The sequence below is a fragment of the Lacerta agilis genome, chromosome 8 (assembly GCF_009819535.1).
Source record: "Lacerta agilis isolate rLacAgi1 chromosome 8, rLacAgi1.pri, whole genome shotgun sequence".
Taxonomy (NCBI): Eukaryota; Metazoa; Chordata; class Lepidosauria; order Squamata; family Lacertidae; genus Lacerta; species Lacerta agilis.
This window is the reverse complement of record NC_046319.1, coordinates 75,376,875-75,402,727: the sequence shown is the minus strand read 5'-3', so window position 1 is coordinate 75,402,727 and position 25,853 is coordinate 75,376,875. Positions and strand designations below refer to the sequence as shown.

At 48.2% G+C, this 25,853-nt stretch overlaps 3 protein-coding genes across 3 annotated transcripts; 2 read left to right on the top strand and 1 right to left on the bottom strand.

Annotated features, from left to right (window-relative positions):
- The first annotated feature begins 710 nt into the window (after positions 1 to 710).
- Positions 711 to 7,002, top strand: LOC117051729. Its single transcript, XM_033158362.1, has 3 exons — positions 711 to 774; positions 5,235 to 5,382; positions 6,401 to 7,002. Exons 1-3 carry the CDS (start codon positions 732 to 734, stop codon positions 6,957 to 6,959), a joined length of 750 nt encoding a protein of 249 aa, XP_033014253.1. The 5' UTR covers positions 711 to 731; the 3' UTR covers positions 6,960 to 7,002.
- Positions 7,003 to 10,940: 3,938 nt separating this feature from the next.
- On the top strand, positions 10,941 to 16,942 carry LOC117051728. The gene is made up of 3 exons (XM_033158361.1): positions 10,941 to 11,215; positions 13,842 to 13,989; positions 16,195 to 16,942. The coding sequence occupies exons 1-3, from the start codon at positions 11,173 to 11,175 to the stop codon at positions 16,697 to 16,699; spliced, it is 696 nt and encodes a 231-aa protein (XP_033014252.1). The 5' UTR covers positions 10,941 to 11,172; the 3' UTR covers positions 16,700 to 16,942.
- Positions 16,943 to 18,054: 1,112 nt separating this feature from the next.
- Positions 18,055 to 24,155, bottom strand: LOC117051727 (apolipoprotein A-I-like). The gene is made up of 4 exons (XM_033158360.1): positions 24,061 to 24,155; positions 22,749 to 22,814; positions 20,652 to 20,745; positions 18,055 to 18,706 (listed from the first exon to the last, which is right to left on the bottom strand). The coding sequence occupies exons 2-4, from the start codon at positions 22,789 to 22,791 to the stop codon at positions 18,235 to 18,237; spliced, it is 609 nt and encodes a 202-aa protein (XP_033014251.1). The 5' UTR covers positions 22,792 to 22,814; positions 24,061 to 24,155; the 3' UTR covers positions 18,055 to 18,234.
- Between the last annotated feature and the right edge of the window lie 1,698 nt (positions 24,156 to 25,853).

Here is a 25,853-nt window from a genome sequence, read left to right as displayed (position 1 = left end):
GACTCAGAACATCAGGATAAAAAAGCAAATGCATATATTGTCACCAGAATTGAAGCTGAAACTTTGCCACTACCACGTGCTCATAAACCCTCCATCTTTGGGGCTCTTTTCTCCAAAGAGACCTGACAGATAAAGGCTGTCCCAAACAGGTATCTATGAACACTGCCTTCCACGAGGCCTCGGGGTATTTGTGTGTGCATTGCAACACTATTGCTTTGATGGAATTTAGTTACCATACATCGCTGCCTCCTCTACTTTGTGCCAGTGGATTTAGACACTGGGGCAAGGACCACAGGAGATGGCAAGAGAAGCTGTGCCACAACGAGAGGCATCTGATCCCCAGTGCCCTTCTGTGTTAATAAATGACATTGGAATAAGCGGTGGATGTGGATGGAACAGATTCATTCTTCCCTTGCTCAGAGACAGCCCCTGCCTTCTGAACCACCATGAAGTTCCTTCTTCTCACCCTGGCCTGACAAGCGAATGGAAGGTCAACATCAGGCCATGAGCTGCCCAGCATTCCCCTCTGTTGGATACACATTTTAAACGTTTTGAGAAAGTTGGTTAATCTGTTTGGATATCCTGCGTTGCCTCCAGCTATTTATTAGGTTAAATGAGAAATTTTTAAAGTTTGTCCTCTCTGTAGTTTTGCAATGACCATGGGAGATAACAAGGGAAGGTTCCCCCCCCCCTCAAAGGCACCTGTTCTCAGGACCCTCCACCAAAGTACCATGAGGTTTTTCGTCCTCACACTGGCCTTGGCCATCCTGACAGGTGAGTGGAAGGTCAACATCAGGCTAGCAGCTGCCTTGCATTCCACCTTGTGGGATGTAAATTTAGCAACATACTGTAGATATTAGCTAAACTCAAGCTCCCTATTCAGTGGCTGCCCCTACCTAAGGGTGCCCTTTGACAAAAAGGACAAAAGAAGCTGCCGGAGCTGTCTGCAGTCCGGTGAGCTGTGTGGTTGTCTTGAAGCTCTCTCAGGGTTCTTTCAACTGAACCTGGACCACACAGCCATTCAGGTATTCTCTGTGAAGTAGGACACACACTCGCCCTACCGTACTCACAGTGTAGGAAGAGCTCCAAAGATTTCCTAGGGTGCTGCCACTTAGAGGAATCACTTGAGGCAGTGGCGGAGGAAGCCTCTTCACCGCCTGGGGCGGCGGAGCGGAGGCACCCCCTGGGGGCGGGGTGTCATGCCACATGTCGGATGCACTGCGCATGCCCGGAATTTCCTGGCATGCGTAGTGCATCTGGGCTGGCGCTGCTGTTCCCGCAGCGAGCCGGTGAGCGAGTGGCGGCTCGTGGGGCTGTCCCGGCTGTACGTAAAGAAGCACAGATGGGGTGCCGGGCAGCGGGGGAGTGGTGGGAGGGGCCAGGGAGTTCACCCCCCTCCCCTGTAACATGGTGCGGCCCGTCCCCTATGCCCCACCCTTCCTACGCCACTGCTTTGCGGAAACTTGCATGCAGAGTGTCATGGCAAGGAAGCTCTTCCCTGCAAACAAACACTGCAAGAAGCTAAGGCTGCAAGGGCATGTACATGTTGGTTGGCATTTGCCCCACTCCTGCTGCCCCTCAGTTGTGCCCCAATATAGGGAGGGCCTTCAGTTCATCTGATCAAACCCTGGCCTGTCCACCTTCTTGGTGTCTCTCGTTCCAAAAGTCCTAGATGTGGCTTTGAGGGAGCAAAGTCCATTCTGCAAATCACTGTTGGAGGGTCAACAGCGAACGACTGTAGAGGGCTAATCTCTTTCCTTTGCTGGGAGATCTAGTTATGTGTGTGTGGGGGGGTGCTTTGTGGGTCTATTTCCTGAGGATATGCTAGCGGGCCAAGCTGGGGGGTGGGGGGGTGATCTATAGGGAAACTGTAAATACCCCTTCAGTCTGCACCATTTCCAGAAGAACAAAACTATGTGACAACTGGCTGGGATCCTATTTGGGTTCTCTGACATGCGGCTTGTGTTTTTGAAACCTCATGTCCCCATTTTAGAGAGAGAGGGAGAGTTATAATCCAGTGGTGGGAACAGTGCCGGATTTACGCATAAGCTAAACAAGCTATAGCCTAGGGCCCCACTCTCTTGGGGCCCCCCCAAAAAACTATAGGAATAAAACCTGGATGTATATTTCCAAAATATAAGATAAAAAAACAAATAAAATAAAACCTACATACAGCTGCAGTGTTTTGTATTGTGTATGGACCTATTAGGTCCATAAATTACCATAGAGCATATATTCAACACAAAAACAGCGACAATTTGTTGTTCACAAAGGACAGCTGGACATATAAAGGGACCCACTATTCTTCAGTAGCTGAGGGCCTCATCAAACCTAAATCCGGCCCTGGGTGGGAAGCCACTCCATCTATATATATAAAACCCAAGTGTCTCTGCGTCCATTCCGTGTGTCTCTGGGTTTGCGCTACTGTGCATGTGCCCCACAGACACAGGGATTGGATGGAGAGACATCGGGCCGGGAGCAGCGGGGGCAGTTGAAGTGGGGCGGTTGGAATCAGAACGTCGGCGCTCCAGAGGACGAGGGGAGGCCGAGAAGGGAGGCTACGCTGTTACAGCTGCTGCAGCCGCCGTCTGACTCGGGGCCCCGAGGACTAGCGGCCCGGGAGTGGCGCAGAACAGCCCGCCCCACAGAGCGCCGATGCTCCGGAGGCCGAATAGGGACGCCTATTAAAAAAAAAAGGAAGAGGGAAAGAAGAGGAAAAGCGGCAGAAGCTGAGGGGAAGGTTTCCGTGAGAGAGAGAGAGAGAGAGAGAGAGAGAGAGAGAGAGAAACGCGGGGCTGGCTGGACCCCTCCTCTTCCGCCACACGTCGCCCGCCACCGCCGCAGAATCTCCTCAGGAGCGGCGGCGGCTGCTCCCCCTCCCCCTCGCCCCCTTCTTCCCCCCAGCCCCCTCCCAACCCCCGGACGAGGGACGCGAGGTGGCGCCACTGAGAGGACGGGAAGGCCCCCGGTGGCGGCGGGGTCGGCTTTAACTAGGAGGGGCGAGTGCTAGCCGGCTGGCTCTAGCCCGGCAAGAGGAGCACGCCGTTGCCTCCACAGTGGCTGCCCCAGACAGCTGGCACGTCGGTCCGTCCGTCGCTCGCTCGCTCGGGCAAACACACCACAGCTGAGGCATGCAGGCAGAGGCAGGCGGGCCCGTCTCTCCCTGCTCCCCTCGGACCTGGTCGGCCCCTGGGGTTGCTGAGGGGAAGCGGTGGGAGGAAGGCTGGGCGCACGCGCCGAAGAGACCTGGCTGAGAGCGTCAACGTCGCCTCCCCCTCCCCAGCAACAGCGCCACATACGTTCTAGCGCCCGTTATTTTAACGGGTTTAAACCACTAGTAGATCTATAAAGTGATTATTACACAAGGAGTGTTGTTATTGAGTGGCCCAGAGGCACAAGCCCCAGGTGTTTTGTGCCACACCTGAAACCACCTGTGCCCAGGGAGTGCCTGCTCCTTTCCCTAGTACCAATACTAGACCATATTTCAGCCTCAGCTCCCCCACAGACAGTATTTGCAATAGAAAAAAATTCCCCACATAAAATAAGGGACCTGAGTTAGAAATAACATAAACCAGCATTTCCCAACCGGGGACCATATGGCCCCCTGGCGCCCCCCCCCCAGGATATTCCTAGGTGGGGGCACAAGTGAATTTTGTGTAAAGGGGGGCACAGCATGAGGCTAGGGGGCCCCAGAGGGAAGTGAGAAGTGAAGGGAAACAATCATTCAAAAAAAAAAATCCTGATTGGATGTCACCAGGGCCTAGCGCTGCTTTCTTGAAGCAGTCCTGATTTGCTTTGGGTGGGAGAGGGCGATCGCTGAGGCTCTGGCTTTGCGATCCAGAACACCCAGGTCAGGTAAGTGCGGTGGTGGGGTGGCAATGGGTAGGGTAGAGCGAGCCAGATGCTGCCGCCAGTGCTGGGCCCGGTGGCAGCCTGGGCCTGACTCTGCAAGGTGCTGACTTGCATCTAGAAAATAACTAAGTCTCTACTCAGAAGAAAGCCGCACTGGGTTCAGTGGGCCTTACTCCCAGATAAAGTTGGGGGGGGGGCTATAGTGTTTTATCTAGGCAGCCAGGGCTCCTCCAGATGACAATATCTTTTTGCATCAGGTCAGTGAGGACCACTTGTTTTTTAAAATTCTCCCATATATACAGCACTCCCTGTGCGCCTTTTGGCCTCTATCTGTAGGTTTCCCCCTCTGTGTCAAATACAGTGGTACCTCGACTTACAAATTTAATCCGTTCCGAATGCACATTCGTAGGCCGAAAAATTCGTAAGTCGAAAAAAGCGATTTCCCTATAGGAATGCATTGGAAACGAAAAATTCGGAAAAATTCGTAAGTCAAGTAAACCGCATCTAAAATTCGTAAGTCGAGTAAACCCCATCTAAAACCACCAACGGATGTCCTTCGGATGTCGAAAAATTCGTAGGCGTGTGGGCAGTTTTTTCATTCATAAGTCGAAAAATTCGTATGTCGAGTAATTCATAAGTCGAGGTACCACTGTAATTGGTGTTTTGCTCCCACGTAATAACTGGGGGCAGAACAGAAGTGTTGTCACCTAAGTGTTGTTTACTTTTTATAATGCACGGAAGATGGATCTCCCTCAGGAGGTTCTGGACTCTCCCTCCTTGGAGGTTTCTAAACGGAGGTTGGATGGGTGGCCATTTGTCCCATGGCAAACTCATGCTTTAGCTGAGTTTCCTACATTGCAGGGGTTTTCAATAGTCAGAATACCCTTGGGGTCCCTTCCAGCCCCATGATTCTATGTTTTTCTGCTTCAACAATATTTTATTATGTTCCTATCATTTTATGTAATTTTGTATAAATCATTAAAATAATAAATAAAACATGTTGTATTGGAAAAAGAAAACATTTAAAGAGCTACTTTTCTACCGGTAGACGGGTGGGGGCATGGGCATAGTCAGGATTTTTGTTTGTGGGTGTGGCAGAGCCTCAGATTTGTATTGATTTTTACTTTTTGACTTATGGGGGGGCAGCTGCCCCCTTTGGCTACGTCCACAGGAAGAAAACAAAGTCAGAAATGGGCCATGGGCAGAAGAAGGTGGTAAAACACTGACATAAACTATTTTGTTTCTACATGAAGCACCAGCCCTAACAAAGACCTTCTAATTTTGACCCTCAAACATTAAAGAAAGGAATCTATATGTCAAGCTTTGATTTGCTGCTTGCTGTACCAAACAGGCTTTGCACTTCCTTTTTTTTTGTCTTCTAGGGACTTGGGCTTCTGTTCTCAGAGATGAGCCGGATTCCAAGCTGGAGAAGCTAACCCAACAGGGGAGAGAAGATGCCGAAAACGTCATCCACACATTGCTTGGGAAAGTCGCCATCGTTGAAAGAACAGAGGAGGGCCCGGGGATTTTGTAAGCAAATCAGACTTGTTTCCACTCTGCACGGCTCTCTTCCCACATAGGAAAGAGGAGATGTTATTTCTAGAGAACAGATGGATGGGAGTGATGCCGACATAACTTTCTGGGGTTGGGGAAGGTATGGGAGCTGAACTAATGAATTTTGAGCCAGCCCCACTGCCACCACTTGACCCCATGGATCGGCCAGCCCCAGGTCCCTGCACCTTCCCCTCCCACTGCAGGCGGCATGGGTGACAGGGCTGAGGGTATAACAGGTGACACACACATGAATCCCTCTCAGGCAGCAGACAAGGAGATGCCTACTTTGGAATCCTCCTCAGAACAGAGTCTTAAAAGCCTGGGTGTTTGAACAGAAATCTTGGATAGCGACGGCTCAAGCCAGTTCAACTGAGGATGGGGCTGTCTCCCCTGTGCCTCCCCTTCGACAAATGGGCAGATCAAGTGAGCCCTCCCAGGAAGGCTCTCTCCCCCACTTAAAGCAAGGAGAAATGGGTGCAGGCAAAGCCATATGTGGCTGCCCCACCTGACAAGGAAGGCTGCCCCTTAAATTCAGAACAAAATAAAAAATAAAAAAAATCCTTCCAGTAGCACCTTAGAGACCAACTAAGTTTGTTCTTGGCATGAGCTTTTGTGTGCATGCACACTTCTTCAGAAACTTAGTTGGTCTCTAAGGTGCTACTGGAAGGAATTTTTTTTATTTTTTATTTTGTTTTGACTATGGCAGACCAACACGGCTACCTACCTGTAACCTTAAATTCAGGAGCGTCCCACTCAATGAAATAGGTCTGCCTACTGTGACTAAGCAGTTCCAAGCAGGTTTTCGTTTGTCGCATCGCTTTGCCTAGAAAAACCTACTTGCTTACCGCTAAATCAGAAAAAACATCAGTCTGCAGAAAAACTATTGACACTTGTTCCAATTCAGTGGGACAAGCAGAAGTTTGGATGATCCCTAAACCCCCCCCCCTTCTCCTTCTTAAAACTTTCCAATCCTCTCTCCCCCCCCCCTTTACAGGAAATTTCTTGAGTCTGTCTATATGAATATTAGCAGGCGCTTGCAGAACCTGGACGAAGAGTTACCTGATGAGGTCGTGGAAGCTTTTGATGTGTTTGTGGGGGTGCCAGCACAGGTTGTGGAAAAGGCTATCACTGCCCTGTATGGCCTGCAGAGACATGAAGGGGATAAGTTAAAAGAGCTTGGCAAAGCATTGCAATCTGCCCTGGCGGGTTACGCGGATCCCGTCCTAGAGAGGGTGGGTCCGTACGCAGCAACCGTACGCAGTGCCGTCGTCGCAAGAGCCCAGGAGATCAACCGTAAGATAGACGAGAAGCTGCCGCAGGAAGTGCAAACTCTGAGAACCCGGTTGGATCCGCACATTAAGAAGCTGCAAGAATTGCAGGCAGCCCTTCAGCCCTATCTTGACCACGCCCAGGAGCTGTTCAGAAAAGGAGCGGAGACGATCCACAAGCACTTACTGAAGCCGTACATTGACCCCATTGTGCAGTTCCGCCAAAAGTACAAAAATGACTTTAGGGAGTGGTCTAGAGCCCCAGTGTTTTCCTCAAATCCATGATTATTTCTCTCACATGTCTATGAGGAAGGAATCTCACCCAGCATCTAAAGAGAGATCAGAATGAAAAAGCTTGCCGGTACATTGGTATTTGTGTCTTCAAGACCTTGGCTGGGAGGTGGGGTGGGTGTGTAACTCTTCTCCATATGGGATAATAAAGGAGACGTTCCTAAGAACCTCTGTTAGATGCGTGGCCCGTTTCTCTTTAACTCTCCTCCTTCTGTTGGCTGTTGGAAATATATCTTCTTCACGCAATCAAAAGTGAAGCGCTCTCAATACACCTGTAATCCAACTCGTGGGTTATGTTGTGCACATAACAGTTGCGTAAGGGGAGCTCAACTTCCTTGGCCCATGGAGTGGAAATGAGGAGTCGTCCCTTTCACTCTCCCTACCCTGAAGCTGCTTCTTGAGTTTCAAGGGAAGCCTTCATTGGGCCACCTGACTAGAGGGCTCCCTGGCACCTTTGGAGACGCCTTGGGACTCTGGCAAGGGAGGGATGGGAGAGTCCACCCTCCCTCCTTCCCTCCATTCTCTTGGGCAGTTCAGGAATGCACACACACCCCAACTATTAATGGGAAACACCAGTTGCATCCTGCTGTAGCAGAGGAAGGAAGGGATGCAGGGCCACTCCATGTACGCAGTTGAGAGTCCAGTCGCTTTCAGCTCCTTTCCCAGAACAGTTTCTATCCAGCTGGCCATTGGAAGACCTTGCACCCCAAAACCAGTACTTCCTTTAATTTATTTTCTCCTCCATCGCAAGTCATTTTATTTCTGTGCTATGTCTTTTTTTAGTTTTTTCGTGTCCAAGGACAGGGACCGTCTTGTTTTTATTGATCGGTAACCTTCTCTGGCAGCAATTTTTGGCTGAATGCCAGGCGATACATCATCATCAACATCATCATAATTTATTATTTAGACCTCGCCCATCTGGCTGCGTTTCCCCAGCCACTCTGGGCAGCTCCCAACAGATTAAAAACAGAATAAAACATCAACCATTAAAAACTTCCCTAAACAGGGCTGCCTTCAGATGTCTTCTAAAAGTCAGATAGTTGTTTATTTCCTTGACATCTGATAGGAGGGCGTTCCAAAGGGCAGGCGCCACCACCAAGAAGGCCCTCTGCCTGGTTGCCTATAAACTCACTTCTCGCAGCGAGGGAACCACCAGAAGGCCCTCGGAGCTGGACCTCAGTGTCTGGGCAGAACAATGGGGGTGGAGATGCTCCAAACTGGGAGAGCCAGTTTGGTGTAGTGGTTAAGAGCGGCAGACTCATAATCTGGGGAACCGGGTTCATGTCTGCACTCCTCCACATGCAGCTGCTGGGTGACCTTGGGCTAGTCACACTTCTTTGAAGTCTCTCAGCCCCACTCACCTCACAGAGTGTTTGTTGTGGGGGAGGAAGGGGAAGGAGAATGTTAGCCGCTTTGAGACTCCTTCGGGTAGTGAAAAGCGGGATATCAAATCCAAACTCTTCTTCTTCTTCTTCTTCTTCTTCTTCTTCCTTCAGGTATACTGGGCCGAGACCATTTATATGTTTTTTTGCTCTTTCTTCCCTAAAAGATCCTGGCCGTTACAATCTTCCAACAGATCAAGGAACTGAGAGACACTCCCCCCCCTTAACAATCTCCCCATGCAGATAAAGCAGGGTCTATCAATGATGCAAAACATAGCTTGGTTTCTTCCTATCACCCCCAGGGGTTTGGGACACAGTGTCAATGACCTCAGGATGGTATACGTAGTAATTTCCCATATGTCTATAGATACCCTATGCTGGTGTGCTAGGTTAACAAATGACTTTCTCTTGAAGGAGAGTTTGCTCCATTTGGAGTGATGCAAGTAAGCTCCGGCCATAGAACCAGAAGAGATGTTACCTAAAAATATCAGGATGATAGAGATGTTGCTTTAACATGAAATGATCTGAACTGACTGACCAGGAAAAAGACCTTGAAACTGTGGTGGAAATCTTGATGAATAAATTGACCCAGAGGTGTAGCAGCCGTGGAAAATCCCAATTGCAGGCTAGGGATCATTAGGAAAGGAATTGGAAATGAAACAGCAGATACCACAATGAAACACAAATCTATGGTGTGGCCACATGTGGAATACGGTGCACAGTTTTGGTCGCTTCAACTCACAAAGGGTATTGAAGAGTTGACAAAGTTTCTGGAAAGGGCAACCAAAATTATCAAGGGGGTGGCGCGACTCCACTATGGGGGAAGGTTCCAGCATTTGGGACTACTTAAAGGTAAAGGTAAAGGTATCCCTGACCGTTAGGTACAGTCGCGGATGACACTGGGGTTTTGGTGCTCATCTCGCTCTACAGGCTGAGGAGCCGGCATTTGTCTACAGACAGCTTCCAGGTCATGTGGCCAGCATGACTAAGCCGCTTCGGGCGAACCAGAGCAGCACACGGAAATGCCGTTTACCTTCCCGCCGGAGCGGTACCTATTTATCTACTTGTACTTTGGCGTGCTTTCGAACTGCTAGGTTGGCAGGAGCAGGGACTGAACAACGGGTGCTCACCCCATTGCGGGGATTCGAACCACCAACCTTTCAATTGGCAAGCCCAAGTGGCACAGTGGTTTAACCCACAGTGCCACCCGCGTCCCATTTGGGACTGAGAAGAAAGGCAAGAAAGAGATGAGATGACAGAGGTTTATACAATTATGCACAACATGGAAAAAGGTGGTTAGATACCCCTTGGTATCCAACCATGCCATGTAGTACAACAATACTGTCAGTACTTTCTTCATTACAGGGTCCTGACTCATTAAAGTCACTCCAAACTTCCCCAAAAGCAGGGTAGAAAGAAACCCTGTAAACAATATCTAGGCAGGGATAAAGCAGGGGTCTGTGGGCATTGCCTGGAGGTTCAGGGATGCTGTCTGTGGATAGTCCAGATGCAATACTGAATGAGAGACAGTGTGGCCTAGTGGTTAGTGTGTTGGACTAGGACCTGGGAGACTAGGATTCAGATCTGCCCTCCAGCAGTTCGCTGGGTAACCCTGAACCAGACACCGCCTCTTAGCATAGCCTACCTCACAGAGGCATTGCTGTGAGAATAAAATGAGTTTAGCAGGAAAACCAGTTGTGCCACCTTGAGCTCCATGCAGGAAAAGTGTAATATAAATGTAATAATAAATAAAGTAAATATGCACCCAGCTGGTGTGGAAAGTTTTACAGTCAAAACACAACTGCATGCTTGCTAGTTGGTATATGAAGGGGTTAAGGACCACAGAGTTTGAATTGCTAGAGTAGGCTCAGTTGGGTCAAGCCCTCTCAGCCCACCATCAGTGAGGGAGTAAGTGATGTATTCCTTCTCCTCCTTTCCTCCTTCTCCTCTTCGCAATGTGAGCCACGGAGGGAAGACATTCCTCACTACAAGCTCCCAGCTTCAGACACATGTCTGAAACTACACTGCTGTATTTCTACCCAATAATATTTTTGACTGCATTTTCTAGTGTTGCTGATAGGACAATGTATGACTGAGATTCCTACATTGCAGGGGGTGGAATAGATTACCCTCGTGGCCCCTTCCAGCTCTACAATTTCTATGAGACCTTAAATCTGCAAGTAAATCGTTTTTAAACATACTTCAGTGTGTGGTCTATTCATGCAGAAGGGGTAGAAGGAAACTGACACAGGGTAAAAAAAGGATGACTAGCCTATTCCTATGCCTCACGAAACTGCCTGATGATGAGAATTAAATTCTGTTAGGGGCTCTCTCCAGTCAGAGAGTCTGCTAAGCTCTATGCTTTGAATACAGACTTGCAGCCATATTCCTTTGCTCATTGTTCCGCACACATGGGCCTATAGAGGAGGAACTATAATTAATATATCTTCTTTCCAATTCCCATCAGTTGGCTCTATGAGTTACAAGATCAGACGTGTCTTTGGTCTGATCTCACAGAACCCTTCCAAAGTTTGCGTGTGGTTTTAAAATTCCTTCATTCTGTTTTAGCAACCCACCTGTTGTCCTTGGCAAACTGAAGTTCAAGCTCTTTCAAATGCTACCTCTTCCTTTTCGTGCCAGTTGGACGTGGGGGCAATGACTCGAGGTGATGGCGCAGGAAGCTCACCCAACGCCCTGTGTTAATGAATTACAGAAGCTGAGGATGGAAGCAATAATTTATTCCCCTCAGAGCACCCCCTGCTCAGATAGAGAGCCCCTGCCTTCACCCTAGCAAGTGGATTCTCAGGACCCTCCGCTGAGCCACTATGAAGTTAATTGTCATCACAATGGTCTTGTACCTCTTCACAGGTGAGTGGGTGGTTACCTCAGTCTAGAGGGAAACTCTGGAGTCTCTTTTTTGAGGGGGTGAGCTCCCTGCTTTCTCACGGACTTGGAACATGGAGGTATTATGATTTGGAAGAGCCAGAAAGAGTCATGTTTTGGAACAATTTTGCTTAGCCCAAAGTTGCCTGGTTGGTTCTTCAAAGACTTTGGGCACATTCCAAATTGGTCCAGAGGTTATCTATCTCTTCTTGGATCAATAATATTGGCAGAAGTATCAGGCTTTTTGGGTTGCACAGGCTCCACCAACAAACAATATGCTGAAAAACCAATGAGATAGACTATGGAGTTAGCTTCAGAAAGCTTGAGTCGGTTATCAATTTGGATCCCCTTACTCAAAGGCAACCAGGAGAACAGCAAATGAACCTTTATAGGATTATTCCATTTTATCTTTCCAATAAGGTATGTAAGGCTGAGAAACTGTGACCAGGCTAAGACCATTCCATGAACTTCATAGCTGAGAGAGGGGTTTGAAGCCCAATATATTACCCACTATAGCATGGGCAAATATAGACATAATCTCCACACTCGTGCCAGCACCATACCCAGTAGAATCCACAGTGATCTATTTCCACTCTTCACTATTAGATATCTATTTCACATGCAAAGGGTTCAAACAGCTACAGTGTAAGCAAGCCAGCCATTATGATCTCACTCCCTCATGTACCTGTGTTCAGATGAACATAGGAAATGTGCTGAAATCTTCTTTTAACCCTTAAGACTGGAGGTACAGATCCAATCAGATCTGGACCAAGATGCCGTTTTCAAGCATATCCCTTGTAATGTGTCGTTTGGCCTTGAGAGCAACTCACTTAGGCAACTCAGAGTTCCTGGAAGGAAGGCAGAGGAACCAATATAACAAAATGAGGAAACAATGTCAGCTTTGTAACACCACAACATTGCATCAGAAGCAGAACCTACAAGCTGATTAAAATAAACACTGTTTATGGTTGTCAACAGCTTTGTCTCATGCACCACATAACAAATCATTAAGCTACTGGTCTAAGTCTGCATATAGAGTTTAAAAACACAGGAATGTGGTGTGCGTACAAAATCTGAAATGTCCACCAAGAGAGATACAAAGTTCCACTTCTCAGCATCGAGCAACAAACAATGCAGGAGATCCATAAGTCCTGACTTTTTATATAAGACTAAAAAGTAGCTGAGAGGGGGTTTGGTGAACTTAATCAGGGCCATGGCACTGGAAAGAAGGCGTGGTTAGCAACAACCCCCCCCCCTGCAAGGTATTAGCGGGGGGGGGGCTGAGGAGAGGCAGGGCAGGCACAATATTTTAAATTATGTTTTCTCAAATTAGGTAAAGGTAAAGGGTAAAGGGACCACTGACAATTAAGTGCAGTCACAAACGACTCTGGGGTTGCGGCGCTCATCTCGGTTTACAGGCCTAGGGAGCCGGCGTTTGTCCGCAGACAGTTTTTCCAGGTCACGTGGCCAGCATGACTAAGCCGCTTCTGGCGAAACCAGAGTTGCGCACGGAAACGCCGTTTACCTTCCCGCCGGAGCGGCACCTATTTATCTACTTGCACTGCGTGCTTTCGAACTGCTAGGTTGGCAGGAGCTGGGAATGAACAATGGGAGCTCACCCCGTCGCGGGGATTCGAACCGCCGACCTTTCGATCGGCAAGCCCAAGCGGCACAGTGGTTTAACCCACAGCATAAATTGGGCCCCAAACTCACCACCTGAGGCTAGGTCTCCAACTCACCTCATGGTCAAGCCAGGATTGTCCACTTCCTTCTTGCTGCTCCAGGCTCCCCAAACTAGATTTGGGTTTGCTGAAGCAGAGTCCATTCTGCAAATCACGTTGTTGTTTTTTTAGGGTCAATAGCCTGGGCCTGTGTAGGTCTAATCTGTTCCTTTGGTGCATTGGCAGCACAACGGTGTGGGGATGGCTGGTGGGGAAATAATCATGACGTCTTCGGTAGTAGTTATCTTGGTAACCCAAAGTACCCTTTCAGCTTAAATTTCTCTTAAGAGGAGCAGATCTCCACAGGCAGCTGCCTGGATTCCTGTATGAATTCTGCAGCACACAGCAGGAACCGCAGGCAAAATCTTCAGAAAAAGCACAGGAACCTTTTTTGTGACCTATGCCGAAAGTCAAGTTACCCAGCCATTCCCACCCCCCGCAATGGGACTAGGAATTTGATTTGCAATAGTACCGTGTTAAAATAATATCACCATATGAGTTCTGGCTAACGACAGCTTGTATGCTTCTTTGAATGAGGCAATGAGAATGCATATGATTGGAGGGAATTGTAATGCTTTGTGTAAGAAACCTATAAAGAAACCACCACCACCACCCCCCAGGGCGTTTGGGTGGGGTTCAGCCTTTGTAGAGCGATCCTGCTGGAACTCTTTACTGCAGTAAATAAACTTTTTGGGTTCTTGCAACATTTTGGCGACTGCGGCAGGACAGAGGGGCCCAGGCGGCTACCCCCTTGGACCAGGAGGGCCGCAATCAGCCAAACGGCCAATATCTCAGCGCGCGCCGGAGTTTACCAGGACCACGGCCAAGGCTGCCCCACCTTACTTCCTGCGCAACAAGACGTGATGCAGATGTTTCGCTTCTTTCCCCAGGCCATCCAACTTTTGCCCAAATGGATAAACAGGTCTCCAAGTTGGAACAGTTAAAGCACGACTTCACTAAACTCCTGGGAAAGGTCAGCGAGAAAGCGTGGGATAAATTGAACTTTGTCAGAAGATCGAGGCTCGGACAAGAAGTGAGGTAAGCAGATCTGCCTCCTTTTCCCCAATTTAGGGCATTTGGGGACATGAACTAGGAACTTCACGGACTGAAGCTTTGAGAACGCTGGCAGGATTTCATCTTTGCTAGATTTTCCTTTGCTCACCTGGGAGCTAACTGTGGCCTTCCATACCTCTCTATCTGGGCACTCTCTAGGTCACATGTCTGCCCCAGTTACACCCTTTCCCCACAGGCCATACCCTTCACCAACCTTGCATCATTTCCTCTTGGTCAGAGAGTTTTTGCATGGCTGGAATAAGTGTCCTTCACTCTGCTAATGTCTCTTGCTTGCATGGCAGGGATATAGACCGCAAAGACTGAGAGAGTGTGTAGAAATGGTAGCCCTACTACACAAAAGTGAAATTTTACATTCATGGTTGGCGCAAACTTTTGGCTCTGGCTCTGGCCACCACTGACAGGTGGTCCCAGAAAAAAAATTGCCCAGAATGAAGCATACTGTATAGCCTTTGGGGCTGAAAAGGTTACCCCCACCCCCCCCACTCTTACTTCCTCTTCTCCTTTGTTAATTTTTTCATTCTAGGAATTTATGAAATGTGCGTAAAAGTGTAACAAGAAGGCTGGCTCCCCAATTCTGGAATATCTCACCCAGTGAGGGAGGTTTGCCTCCTTTGTTTGTTTGCTTATTATTCCACCTTTCCTCTGAGGTGCAACTTCGTGTGTGTAACTTTAATCCTACAACAAACCTGCGAGGTAGATTAGGTCCTTGCCTGGCCCCAAGGTCACCCAGTGAGCTTCATGGCTGATTGGGGTTCTGACTCCTTCTGGAATAAGTGAATGAAAATGAGTTTTATTCTTAGAGAAGGAATGGTGAGGATGACCATGCCTGCCTTAAGTCCGATTCCGTGAACAAAGAGGTTACAAAAACAGCCCCAAAGAAGGGCCCCTTTGCAGAACTGTTTATCTGCATGTTTTGCTGGAGACACTATAAATGAGACAAGGCAAAATGTTTGACAAGCTAGAATCCTCCCTAAGAGGATTGTTTCTGCTAGAAGGTACAATTAAGTGAGGAATGTCTTAGAAGAGGATTGATAGCCTATGCCAGGGGTGCCCAAACTTTTTTCAAAGAGGGCCAGATTTGATGAAGTGAACATGCGTGAGGGCCGACCAAGGTTGTTGACCTTTTTTTAGGACTGAAGTTGTCGAGCTTTTTTACCCCAGGGGCCGGATTGAACCAACCGGCAGGCTGGATTAGTAGGGTTGCCAGGTCTTCTTCCAACATATTAAAATACCATTTCATCATAAAGCTTTTGAATTAAAAAAATGTCCACTATTTTGTGGAAAAAAATAGTGAACATAATGTGAAAAAGTGGACTGTCCACTCAAATAGTGGACACCTCGCAACCCTATGGATTAGGCCCCCAAAACAGACTTTGGACATACCTGGCCTATGCTGACCATGAGAGCCTCCTGATTTATGAGGGCTGGGTGACTTGAAAACACACCCCTGTTGACGAAACTGATAATTTAAATGGACATGGGATGTATGTAAAGGAGGGGGGGACATATTAGGGAGTAGGCATGAAATGGGCAGCGGGAATTATTTAAGCAGAGTTTTCATTGAAACAAATAAAAACTTTTATTAAGTTTAAAATAAACTTCTTCTTAAAAATAGATCACATATAGAATACAGGCTCTTTATACTGGCACACACTCTGAGAGAAACTAGTCACCACAGCCAAGGTAAGTAACTCACACAGCACTGAACGGCAGTTACAGACTAGAATGGCAGTTATGGCAGTTAGACTCCAGCAGCTCTTCCTGCTCTCATGCGGCTTTGTCACATGACACATATTAGGCATGAAATGGGCATTTAGGGAAGCCTGTAAACTGCAATTTCTTATCCAATAGGGATATTCGAAGGTTTTAGGGTATAAATTGTCTGTGATGGGAACCGGGATGCGCAACCCCCTCTTTACAGCATGAGCTGGGGGGCAGCGGTTCGTTGCCCACAGTACTGTGTTGACCAACAATAAATCTGCTTATGCCTGATTGTGGTGTAGACTCGTCCTTTCAAAGAGAAATATGAATCCCTCTGGGAAAGGTCCCTGGGACAGATTTGTCCAACACTCCCCCCCCCCCCCGGATCCTAATCCAGTATTCTAAACACTGTAGCACACTGGCTCTGTATCCCGCTCACAACGCTCTATGCCTTCTGAACCCCCACAGAATCTTGTTTCGTGACGATGTTGCAAAACTGCGCAAGTACTTCTATGACCTGCAGGCTGAGCTGCCCCCCGAAATCACACAGGCCTACCATGCGGCAGTTCAGTTGTCGGGGCATGCTCTGGTGGGTGCCAGCTGGAACCTAGCCGTATTACGGTCTGCCACAGAAGAGCTCTACGAGGGGCTGGAATCCCTAGTGACTTTCTACACCAGCCCAGTCGTGGAGAAGTTGAGACCGCAAACTCAAGTCCTGAGAAATATGGTCTTCCCCAGGGTGCAGGAGCTGGAGGAGAAGCTGAAGCAGCAAGTGGAAGAAAAGGGCCCTGAGCTGATCCCTTACGCCCGGAAGCTTCATCGCCAGTTGCATGAATACCAGGTGTCCCTAGAGCCTTATGCCAACCAAGCACAGGAGACGATCAAGCTGGGCATAGAGACATTCAGCCAGACCATGCAACTCTATGTCACTCCACTTCTGGAGGCAATCAAAAAACGCATCACAGACTCTTAAGAGGTGGGGCTGACATACCCTAGTGCTTCCCCCAGATCTCTGAAGCTTCTCATAAGCAATGGAGGATGGAACCTTGGCCAAACTCTTTGAAACAGAAAGGGTCAAAAAAGGGAAGCGACTGGATTGTGTGGCTTCAGCAATTTGGGGTGGGGAGCAGAGGCTGTTGGTGATATCTTCCCTCCTCCAAACCATGTAATAAAGGAGCTGTCCCTAATGATGCTGGTTTAGGGCTGTGTTTGTGTAGTAATGTTTTCTGAAAATAATTTTATTGCATTTGTATATAAAAATATAAATGGAGAAAATGTCGTTACTTGTTATAATATAAAATCACTACATATTATAATATAATCAGGCTCAGCAATGCATGTAAATTTCAATAAAATGGTCTTAATCCAGACTACTTAGCTCTAAGTATGGCTTGGTGGGCTATAGCTATCTTCTTCTTAAGTGGCAAAGGTAATGAAGATGTACTGTGTATCTTGAAATTTGTCCAATCCAGACCCTTTACTCAGGATTCTCAAGTTTATGCATTAACTTTTCCTTTAGTGTTGTGTTCCAGACCTCTTGAAAAAGGTAAGTTGAAGACTATTTCCAATTTTTGGCAATCACAAAGGCATGCCACAACAAGAAGAAAAGGTACAAGCTATTTGTGTAATACATTTCTTGGTTGTTCATCACAGATTAAGTGAGAAGATGAGTAGTGGATCAAGGATTAAAGACTGGGAAGCGATTTTACAAATCTCTTGAAAAACTGACATCCCACCCCCATACTGATGTAATATCTGGGCACAACCACCACACATGGACTAAAGTACTCCACATTTTTTGAGCATAATGGTGGCAGCATGCGCTTTATTCTATGGAGGGTGTAGGGCATGAAAAATTATTTTAATAGCATTCTCTCTTTTTCTGGCAGAAGCAGATCGAAATGGTGCTTACTCCACAGAGCGTTGCAGGATATGTGACAATGGCTGAACTACACGTTCTGTTAGCTACCTAGCTGCGCCTTTTAAGTGCAGAGTTTTCTTCTGATTTTCCACAAAATTGCAAAAGCAGGGGGTGGCTGATTGGATCAGGAACCAAGAATGGCAAGGCAAGTAGGGTTTAACTCTTCACCCCTCCAATGATCCTGAATTTCTGTTTGCTGCCTTGAGAGATACAGTAGAAAGATGGCCTTAAAAAACTTTAAATGGTACCATTTGGTCCATTGTGTATAAAGTAGTGCAGAAATTCAGATTTCTCATTCCTACCCCAATTTAATGTCCATATTCCTTCCCTCCCTCTCCAATCCAACACACACATACTCTCTCTCTCTCTCTCTCTCTCCATGAATTTCACAAAGACAATAAGGGTAATTAAAGGCTAGATCTTTTATTGCTCCATTAAGGGGATGTTTACAGGCATAAGAAGTCGTTGTGGCTCTTCAGCAGCTTCAACCTTTGCTAGGCGCCTGTCTGAGAATTTCCACCACAAAGGCCAGACTCCCTCCATCTTTATCCTGCTGCTCACCACCCCTTGGTTGCTAGACCGGGTTCTCACTGGGGCGGCAGCATAAACTTGGCCAGACAACCCTGGAAGTCTTCAGCGCAAACTTGCAAGCTTTCATAGGTCTGCCTGAGATTGCTGTGAAGTCGCTGCATGACGGGGCGGAACTCCTGGGTCCGCTGTTGGATTTTGGTCTTCGCATCCTTCACAAGAGGCTCCAGCTGGGCTCGAATATCCTCCACGTTCTGTGTCAGCTTCTCCCTGCCGGAGGCCAGGGTCTGCTGCAAGGTCTCCATCCGTTGCTCTGCCTGCTCCCGCAGCTTCTCGGTGTAAGGGGCCACACGCTCCTGCACTTTGCTGATGCCACTCCGCAACTTCAGGTCCAGAGCTTCTGTGAAAGGTTGCACCTTCCGATTCAGCTCTTGCAGGTCCTCCGTCACCTTCTGGAGGGCCGGCAGAAGCTGGTCCTTCAGTTCCGCCAGCTGGCTTTGGACTCTGCTGAATCTTTCGGCGGCCTGGGTGCTGCAGAGGAGAAACAGTTTAGCCTGGGAGAAACCTACAGGCCAGTTGTCCTTCAAGGAGTGATCGCTCCCCACTTCAAATGGGGGGCTCCAGAGCTTCTCCCACCCCCCACTCCCTCAATTAACACTTATTTTGCAGGTTAACCTCGTCTCCACAGGTACGCAGGCGCTGCTATGTCAAGGCCGCTGTTAAAGGGCCAGAAAGGAATTTCCCTGCACTGGCAGGTTTCGCCTTTCCTGTAGCAATTCATCACAACATTGGCAGTTTCAGGCCTTGGGCAGAATCCATTTTCCTAAATGGGGCGTGGGGGGGCGTGGGGCGGTGACTCCACGCCCCCAGTGCGGCGGCGATACCAGGGTTCCCCGTTAAAGGGGTATTGGGGGAAGGCATTGACCATACGCCCAGAGATTGTCATTGCTCTCCCCCACCAGTGGCAGCAAACAGGGGACAGGCTATCTGCTTGAACATATGTTCTCCAGAGCTAGCCCAATCCCCGCACATTCTGGATAACCTTGCAGTTTCCCAGATCCCCCGCTGGGGGCTGGGAAGGATAAACGCCCAATGCCTGAGCCGAGGTCTCCCTACATCAGAATCTTAATAAAGTTGTGGCCAATTTTAATCCCACAGCACGTTGTCTTGTGTCATTATTCCGCTCGGGGGTTGCCTGGGGGTTGGGGGACTCCGCCTGTCCACGCAATATGTCATGTTGAGGCCAGTTATTCAAGCTGGCTTCTCTTTCTCCTTCTCAGGAGGAAAAGGCAAAAGCCTTCTTAACACAACACACAGGTGAAACCTACCGCAAGCTGTGCTGATGCCTGCCAACTTAGACAGCTTTAAGAGGGACTAGGCAAATTCATGGAATATGAGGGTAATTTATTTATTTGCTTAACAACATTTATACCCTGTGTAATTGTAATAAAACCTCAAAGTGGTTTACATAAATACAATGATTCTCTGTTAGAAGCAACTGAGAACAAGCAATGAAAGCCTTTTAAATATAGTTAAAATCAGCAGTAAGCTATATATATATAAAAAACATTTAAACACATTTGACATGTCAGGACAGGCTTGCGAAAACAAAAATGTTTTAAGCAGGTGGCGAAAAAAGAATTGCGGCGAACACGCCTGGCTGCCTGCCGCCAATAGGCAGGGGGTGCCAATGTGTGGGTGCTGTTCCAATAATTATATGTGGAAATGAACGTTATGTGGCAGCTGTAACAGTACCAGTTCCAGAAATCAAAGTGATCAAGTGGGAAATTTTGGGGTAAAGCAATCCCACACGTAAAGTATTCCCACGCCGTTAAGGGTTTAAATGCCGACAGTAACACTTTTGCTATAAACTTGTTCTGAACATTTACTGGCAATTGTAATGTATATTTTATATATACTTTTGTAAACCACTTAGAGGCTTCACTGACAGTTAAGCAGCATGCAAACGTTGACCAATAAATAGCAGGAGGGGAAATCCAGCAGGGCTCTTGCACTGACCACGTGACGTATGTCTTGCTTTGCTCTGCCACTCCTCTGGGAGATAAATGCCACACCCCAAAGGAACCCCAAGTACACTTTAAGCCTGCAGAGAAACTCTGGTTTCTCTTCAGATCGTATAAATCTTTCGCCTTTTAAACCTGCAGTTCCAAAGAAAGAGATGTACCGATGCCCCAGGGCGCCCTGGAGTGCCTGCGTTCTAAATTCCAGCTTCTTAGATGATGTCGAAGGACCCTCATCTCTGCGAAGCCCCCTGTGGGTGAGCCACCTTTGTATCTGCTTCGTCATAACTCTAGCGATAAGGGTAGAGATTTCAAATCGCCCCTGGAGATTCTCTTATCAAATTCAACGTGGCATTCCGTGATGTCAGCCCTAGAATGGGTCAGTACAACCTGTGCTTGGGAGAGTGGTGTTTGTGTGTGTGTGTGTGTGTGTTTATATAAAGATCTCGTGTCACCTGATCTCCTCGGGAACCTTGAAACTGTCAAAGGGGCTGAGGATCTGCTTCCAAGTCGGGGGGTTGCTGGCAGGTTCATCACTTGAAGAAGAACCTGTGGGAAGGAAGGAAGGAAGGAAGGAAGGAAGGAAGGAAGGAAGGAAGGAAGGAAGGAAGGAAGGAAGGAAGGAAGGAAGGAAGGAAGCCACATATAATAGGGTAGCCATTAAAAAGTGAAAATCCAGACACAAAAGTTGTTGAGCTTCCGCCCGCCCGCCCCCCACCATTATTTATTTATTTATTTATTTTGCCCGATACAGGCTGCCATATGCCCAGCTTTTCCCAGCCATTATAACCGATTTCTGAAAATTCCACCTGGATGGATCCCGGACATATGGCAGCCCTAACATCCTCTCTATGGAACTGGCCTTGAGGCTCTCCTGCCTTGACACAAGTGTGAATTCTTTTACCTCAGAAAAACAGTGTGGCCACCTTCACAGTACATTTCTACAGCACCGCTTTAAACGGCCTTGGCTTCTCCCAAAGGATTCTGGGAGCTGTAGTTTGTTAAGGGTGCAGAGAATTGTTAAAAAGGTAAAGGTAAAGGAACCCCTGACCAGCTATTCCCCTCGCAGAGGCTACAGTTCCCAGAGTTTGCTGGAAATAAAGACTGGCCGTTAAACCGTTCTGGGAGAGGAATACCGGGGTGGGGTTGGGGGTGGGCCTCCTAACAGCTCTCAGCTCCCTTAGCAAACTACAGCTCCCAGAATTCTTGGGGGGGGGGAGCCACAACTATTTGACGTGGCCAGTTTGGGCATCTCTGTGGTGTTTTGATTTTGGCAGGTCTCAAAGGATCACTAGGATCAGCGACCTTTGTGCCTGGTTATCACGATCTTCTTCAGGGGTATCTCTCCAAGTGCTCCTGCCTTTTGAGGGAAAGAGGGTATTTTCAGTGGTTAACCAATGGAACTGCAAGTCTCTCCTCACCCCAGATTGGTTTGCCCAATGCCAAGTCCTTTGTTATTTCCATGCCAGCCAAAGGGTCTTTTTATTTTTCCACGCCTTCGCAATTTCTATCCTTTTACCTTTTTCTCTTAGATACAGTATATTAATGCTGGGGAATCTCTCCCGTTCCCCTTTCTACAGGCTTGCTGTTTTTAGTTACTGTTAAGTCTATTGTAATTTTTAATATTTCGTTGTATTGTTGTTAGGTGCCCTAGTTGAACTGAAGAAGGGACAAAATTTAATGAAAGAGGGGGGTGGGGAAGAGAGTTAAACCACCATTTGACGGATGAAGACCACACAGGGAAAACTGCAGGCAGGATTCCTGCATTGCAGGAGGTTAAACTAGATGACCCTCAGGATCCCTTTCCAACTCTATAATTCTGCAATCTGGTGAAGATTCGCATCAAGAGCTCCAGAAGACAAATGCTGAGGATAATTTTCCCCAAAGACTTGTTCCTAGTCTCCGTGAAAGGGAACAGGGTGGGATATACCTTTATTACAGGGAGGTGGGACTCACTCATGCCTGCCTTTGGAATCGCCCAAACTGACACCAGCCTTACACATGCTTGCAAACAAGACTGTTGCTGTTATTATTGGGTGGAATTCAATGCAGCGTTAAGGAGATAGTTCTGTCAACACAGGAATTTCTGCTTGCCCTGCAGAACAGCCTCCCTTCTCCTCTCCCCAGGTGCTGTTCCGGGGGGGGGGGGGGTTCACCTGAGCCGCCAGACTTTTGGTCCATAGCACATGGGGGTCCATAAGGTGGAGAAAGCTCGTTGTACCAGCCAGTCTTTGTGCTGGCTTCTGCCAGTGGGCCGGGTTAGCTGAATCCAGCCTACCACTATTCCCCTCCTGGCAGAAGCTTTGCGTCTTTCATTAATACACGATGGGTCAAAATACAACAGATACATCGTACCCACTGTCTATGTGCCTGGAAGATCTGCACCTGTGGAATTTCTGCCCCCAATGCAGCTGTTAAAAACCACAGATCCTGTGTAGGGCCATTAGGTAGGTCTTTCATCCAACTCACTGCGTTGAAAAAGTTTTTTAGATCCTGACTGCGCTTGCCAATGCTGTAAGAGGGGAAGGCGGGCAGGTGAGAGGCTGACTTACCTATGACGGCGGCCAAGCTGAGGAAAACAGCAAGAAGCTTCATGGTGCAATGGACCCAGGGAGGCACTGGAAAGGCAGAATAATTGGGAATGTCAGAAAAGAGATTAAAGGCACCCATTTATGGGGTGGCAGGGCAGGGTGACCACTCTGACCCTGTCACTCATTAACTCAGGGCTCCAAAGCAGTTTGGCAAGGGAAGGGCCCCCTGGCCTCTCTCCCTCTCGCTACCCATCACTCTGCCCTCAAAAACTCAGGGGGTGGGCAATGGCCCAGGAGAGGGTATTCTCTGGGGCAGCCCCTAAGTTGTGGAAACCCCCTTCTCACACTCTAAGGCCTTAAGTTTAGGAATTCATTGCACAAAGTTAAAAGGTCATCAAGTTCCTACAGGGTTGCCAACTTTTTCACTAGCTTTTGCTCCTGCACCTCAATAAGCAACTTATCGCCTGCAATATATATATATATATATATATATTTTAAAAAAGCTGATTTCTTCAGATCAGCAGTTGCTAAAGACACAGGGCAGCTATCCCTAACCTGGTGCCCTCCCGATTCTGTGGGAATCCAACAGCCATCAGCTCCCAGGCAGCATGGCGAAGTCAGCTGCCCATCCTTGTCTGAAACTTTACAGCTTGATCCCATCACCAGCCAACCCTCACCTGCCTGCCTTCTCGCTTACAACCAGGGGGTGGCGCTGCCAGTCAGCTTCCTATTTATTAGTCTCAGTGCTGCCTTTGAAGCAGGGATTAGGGCAGGGGCAAAACTAGAAAACATTGGCTCTGCCAGTCGTTGGCTCTGGCGCCACCTGCTGTTGCCCTCCTGCCCTACATGTCTCAGTGGGCGCCAGGCCCTACTGGCAACAGTGACTTAACAGCCTGTTAATACTTCCTGTGTGCCCCTGGGTCCTCTGTTCATGTGGCTTCAGTACCCCACTGCATTATTTGCCTGTGTAGGATTAGGGCAAAACTGCCATCTCCTCTAGAAATCTGCTTGCGTTGGTTTGAAATCTGCCACCTGACTTAAGGCAGGTTCATTAACTCACTTCTTCAAACAATTGCACTGGTATTAAGAAACTGTTTACAAAGTTTGGTTACAAGTGACTAAAAACTGCTGAAATAATTATATATGGATACCCCCCCCCCCGGCAATTTGTTACTATAAACTGAAACAGCTATGCACACACACACAGACACATTTACCCCAGATGGCAGAGAAATCAGCAACCAGAGGAAATTTGAATTCTATCCGATCAAACTCTGCTTGTATCCAGTTCCACACTGGTCTCAAACCGTACCCAAGCGGCTGCTCTTCTTACCTAGCTCTGCAGGCTATTGGCTCCTCTTGAGTAGGCCACCTTCTCTGCCTGTGTCTGTATTTATAGTTGGATCAGCGGGAGATAAGGATTCGGGAATTTCCTCGTATCGCATCTGCAGACCTGGTGGCATGACTGCCACCCCACCAGCCCCAGGGCACTGTCCCTGAATTACCTCCGGGGTGCTCAGTGAGCTAGGAAAGGTAGAGGTCATAGAATCAAAAGCACAGTGAAGTTGCAAGGGACCCCCAAGGGTCATCTAGCCCAACCCCCTGTGGAGCAAGGATGAGGGGATGAAGGCTTGTGGACTTGGAACCATGCACAGGAGGGAGAGGACAGCACAGGGTCCGAACAGTTCTTAGTTTCACAACCAGGCTACCTATTTTGATTCATTCCTCACGGCACAACAGCCATGACTCTGTGGTAGAACATCGGCTTTGTGTGCAGGTCACAGGTTCGATTCCCGCGCCTCCGGGCAGAGCTGGGAGAGTCCCTTGCCTGAACTCCCGGAGAGCTGCTGGCTGTCGATGTGGACAATGCCGAACTAGGTGAATGGGATCGGTAGAAGGCAGCTTGCCACGTTTGTGTTGTGACCAGATTGAGCATGCAAAGTTTTACCAGAGCAGAAGCCTAGTGTGGACTCTCTCGTGGTCCTTGTCTTACCACCTTGCAAGTTTCAAATTTTGCATGACACAAGGGAAGGAGGGAGCATTGGGATAGAGCACCACTCCCATCTATCTCAGTGTGGTCTCCCCTGGTTACCTTCCTACATAAGCACCAGCCCAGGGCCTGTCGACTTCCTCCTCCTCGTTGCCCTTCCTTTGGGAAGAAGGAATTCCAGAAAACAGGATTATTCCTTTAGCATTTTATCACTGCCACCTTCTCGGAGGCTTCAAAGTATCATTTGCTCTAGCACGTGGCTTGCATCCCGTGGCTCATCAGGGTGTTTTTTTTAAATATAAAAATGTCATCAGCTGTCAGCCCAGATTTACAGACTGCACCCCTCTTAACAAACTCTCCACCTGGAGTGGCCTCTGCCAGGAGCACACAAGGTCAGCTGCCTCGCCCACTTTTAACCCACCTTTGAGCGGATCAATTCTTGCATCAGGTGGGAAAGGAGTGCTCAGGCACCTCTGCCAAGCCAGTGGGGAGATGAGTGAGCAAAGGAGAGCCCCCCCCCCCAGCAGCCCATATTTTCAGGCGAGTGGGTGAAAGGCAGGAGGGCTGTCACCAAGTCTAGACAGCCAATCTCCACAACCAGCTGTTTGGCTGCATCCCCCTTTCAACAGCCACTCCTCTTGCTAATCAGTCTTCATGTGTAAGGAGAGCAAGAGTCGGGATCACTCTCAGCCACCAGCATCTGGGTCACCTGAGTGACTTGCTAGCTCAATCACTTCGGAAAAGGAGCTTGCCTTTTTAAAATCTCGTCCCTCCCACCAAATTGCTGGGGAAATCTGCATGTGAGCCATAGCAATTAAGTTGCATGCAGCATGCAGGAAACTCGGCATTCAAACGAAACCCCCATTATTTGAGATTATACAGTTGGGGAGTGTAGGGGTACTTCTACTGGTCATCGAGGCTGCCCCAAATGCCCAGAGTGGCTGGGGCAACCCAGTCAGATGTGTGGGGTAAAATAATAAAAATTATCATTATGGAAAGACCCAGCAGAGTCCTTTGACCCTCCCAAATTCTGCACAATGCATTTTTTTGCTGCTTGGGGAGCAGCCTTGCCTAATTGTAAATCATATTCAGCTCCTTGCTTCCAAGGTTTCATTGTGTATTATCCATCTTTCAAA

Excerpts from the sequence above, each read along its gene's own strand:
- LOC117051727 (XM_033158360.1), bottom strand. The coding sequence starts at position 22,791 with ATGAAGCTTCTTGCTGTTTTCCTCAGCTTGGCCGCCGTCATAG. Across the intron at positions 20,746-22,748 it reads CAGCTTGGCCGCCGTCATAG|GTTCTTCTTCAAGTGATGAA; the intron begins GTAAGTCAGCCT and ends TCCTTCCCACAG. Across the intron at positions 18,707-20,651 it reads AAGGTTCCCGAGGAGATCAG|CACCCAGGCCGCCGAAAGAT; the intron begins GTGACACGAGAT and ends TCTCCTCTGCAG.
- LOC117051729 (XM_033158362.1), top strand. The coding sequence starts at position 732 with ATGAGGTTTTTCGTCCTCACACTGGCCTTGGCCATCCTGACAG. Across the intron at positions 775-5,234 it reads GGCCTTGGCCATCCTGACAG|GGACTTGGGCTTCTGTTCTC; the intron begins GTGAGTGGAAGG and ends TTTGTCTTCTAG. Across the intron at positions 5,383-6,400 it reads GAGGAGGGCCCGGGGATTTT|GAAATTTCTTGAGTCTGTCT; the intron begins GTAAGCAAATCA and ends CCCCCTTTACAG.
- LOC117051728 (XM_033158361.1), top strand. The coding sequence starts at position 11,173 with ATGAAGTTAATTGTCATCACAATGGTCTTGTACCTCTTCACAG. Across the intron at positions 11,216-13,841 it reads GGTCTTGTACCTCTTCACAG|GCCATCCAACTTTTGCCCAA; the intron begins GTGAGTGGGTGG and ends TTCTTTCCCCAG. Across the intron at positions 13,990-16,194 it reads AGGCTCGGACAAGAAGTGAG|AATCTTGTTTCGTGACGATG; the intron begins GTAAGCAGATCT and ends GAACCCCCACAG.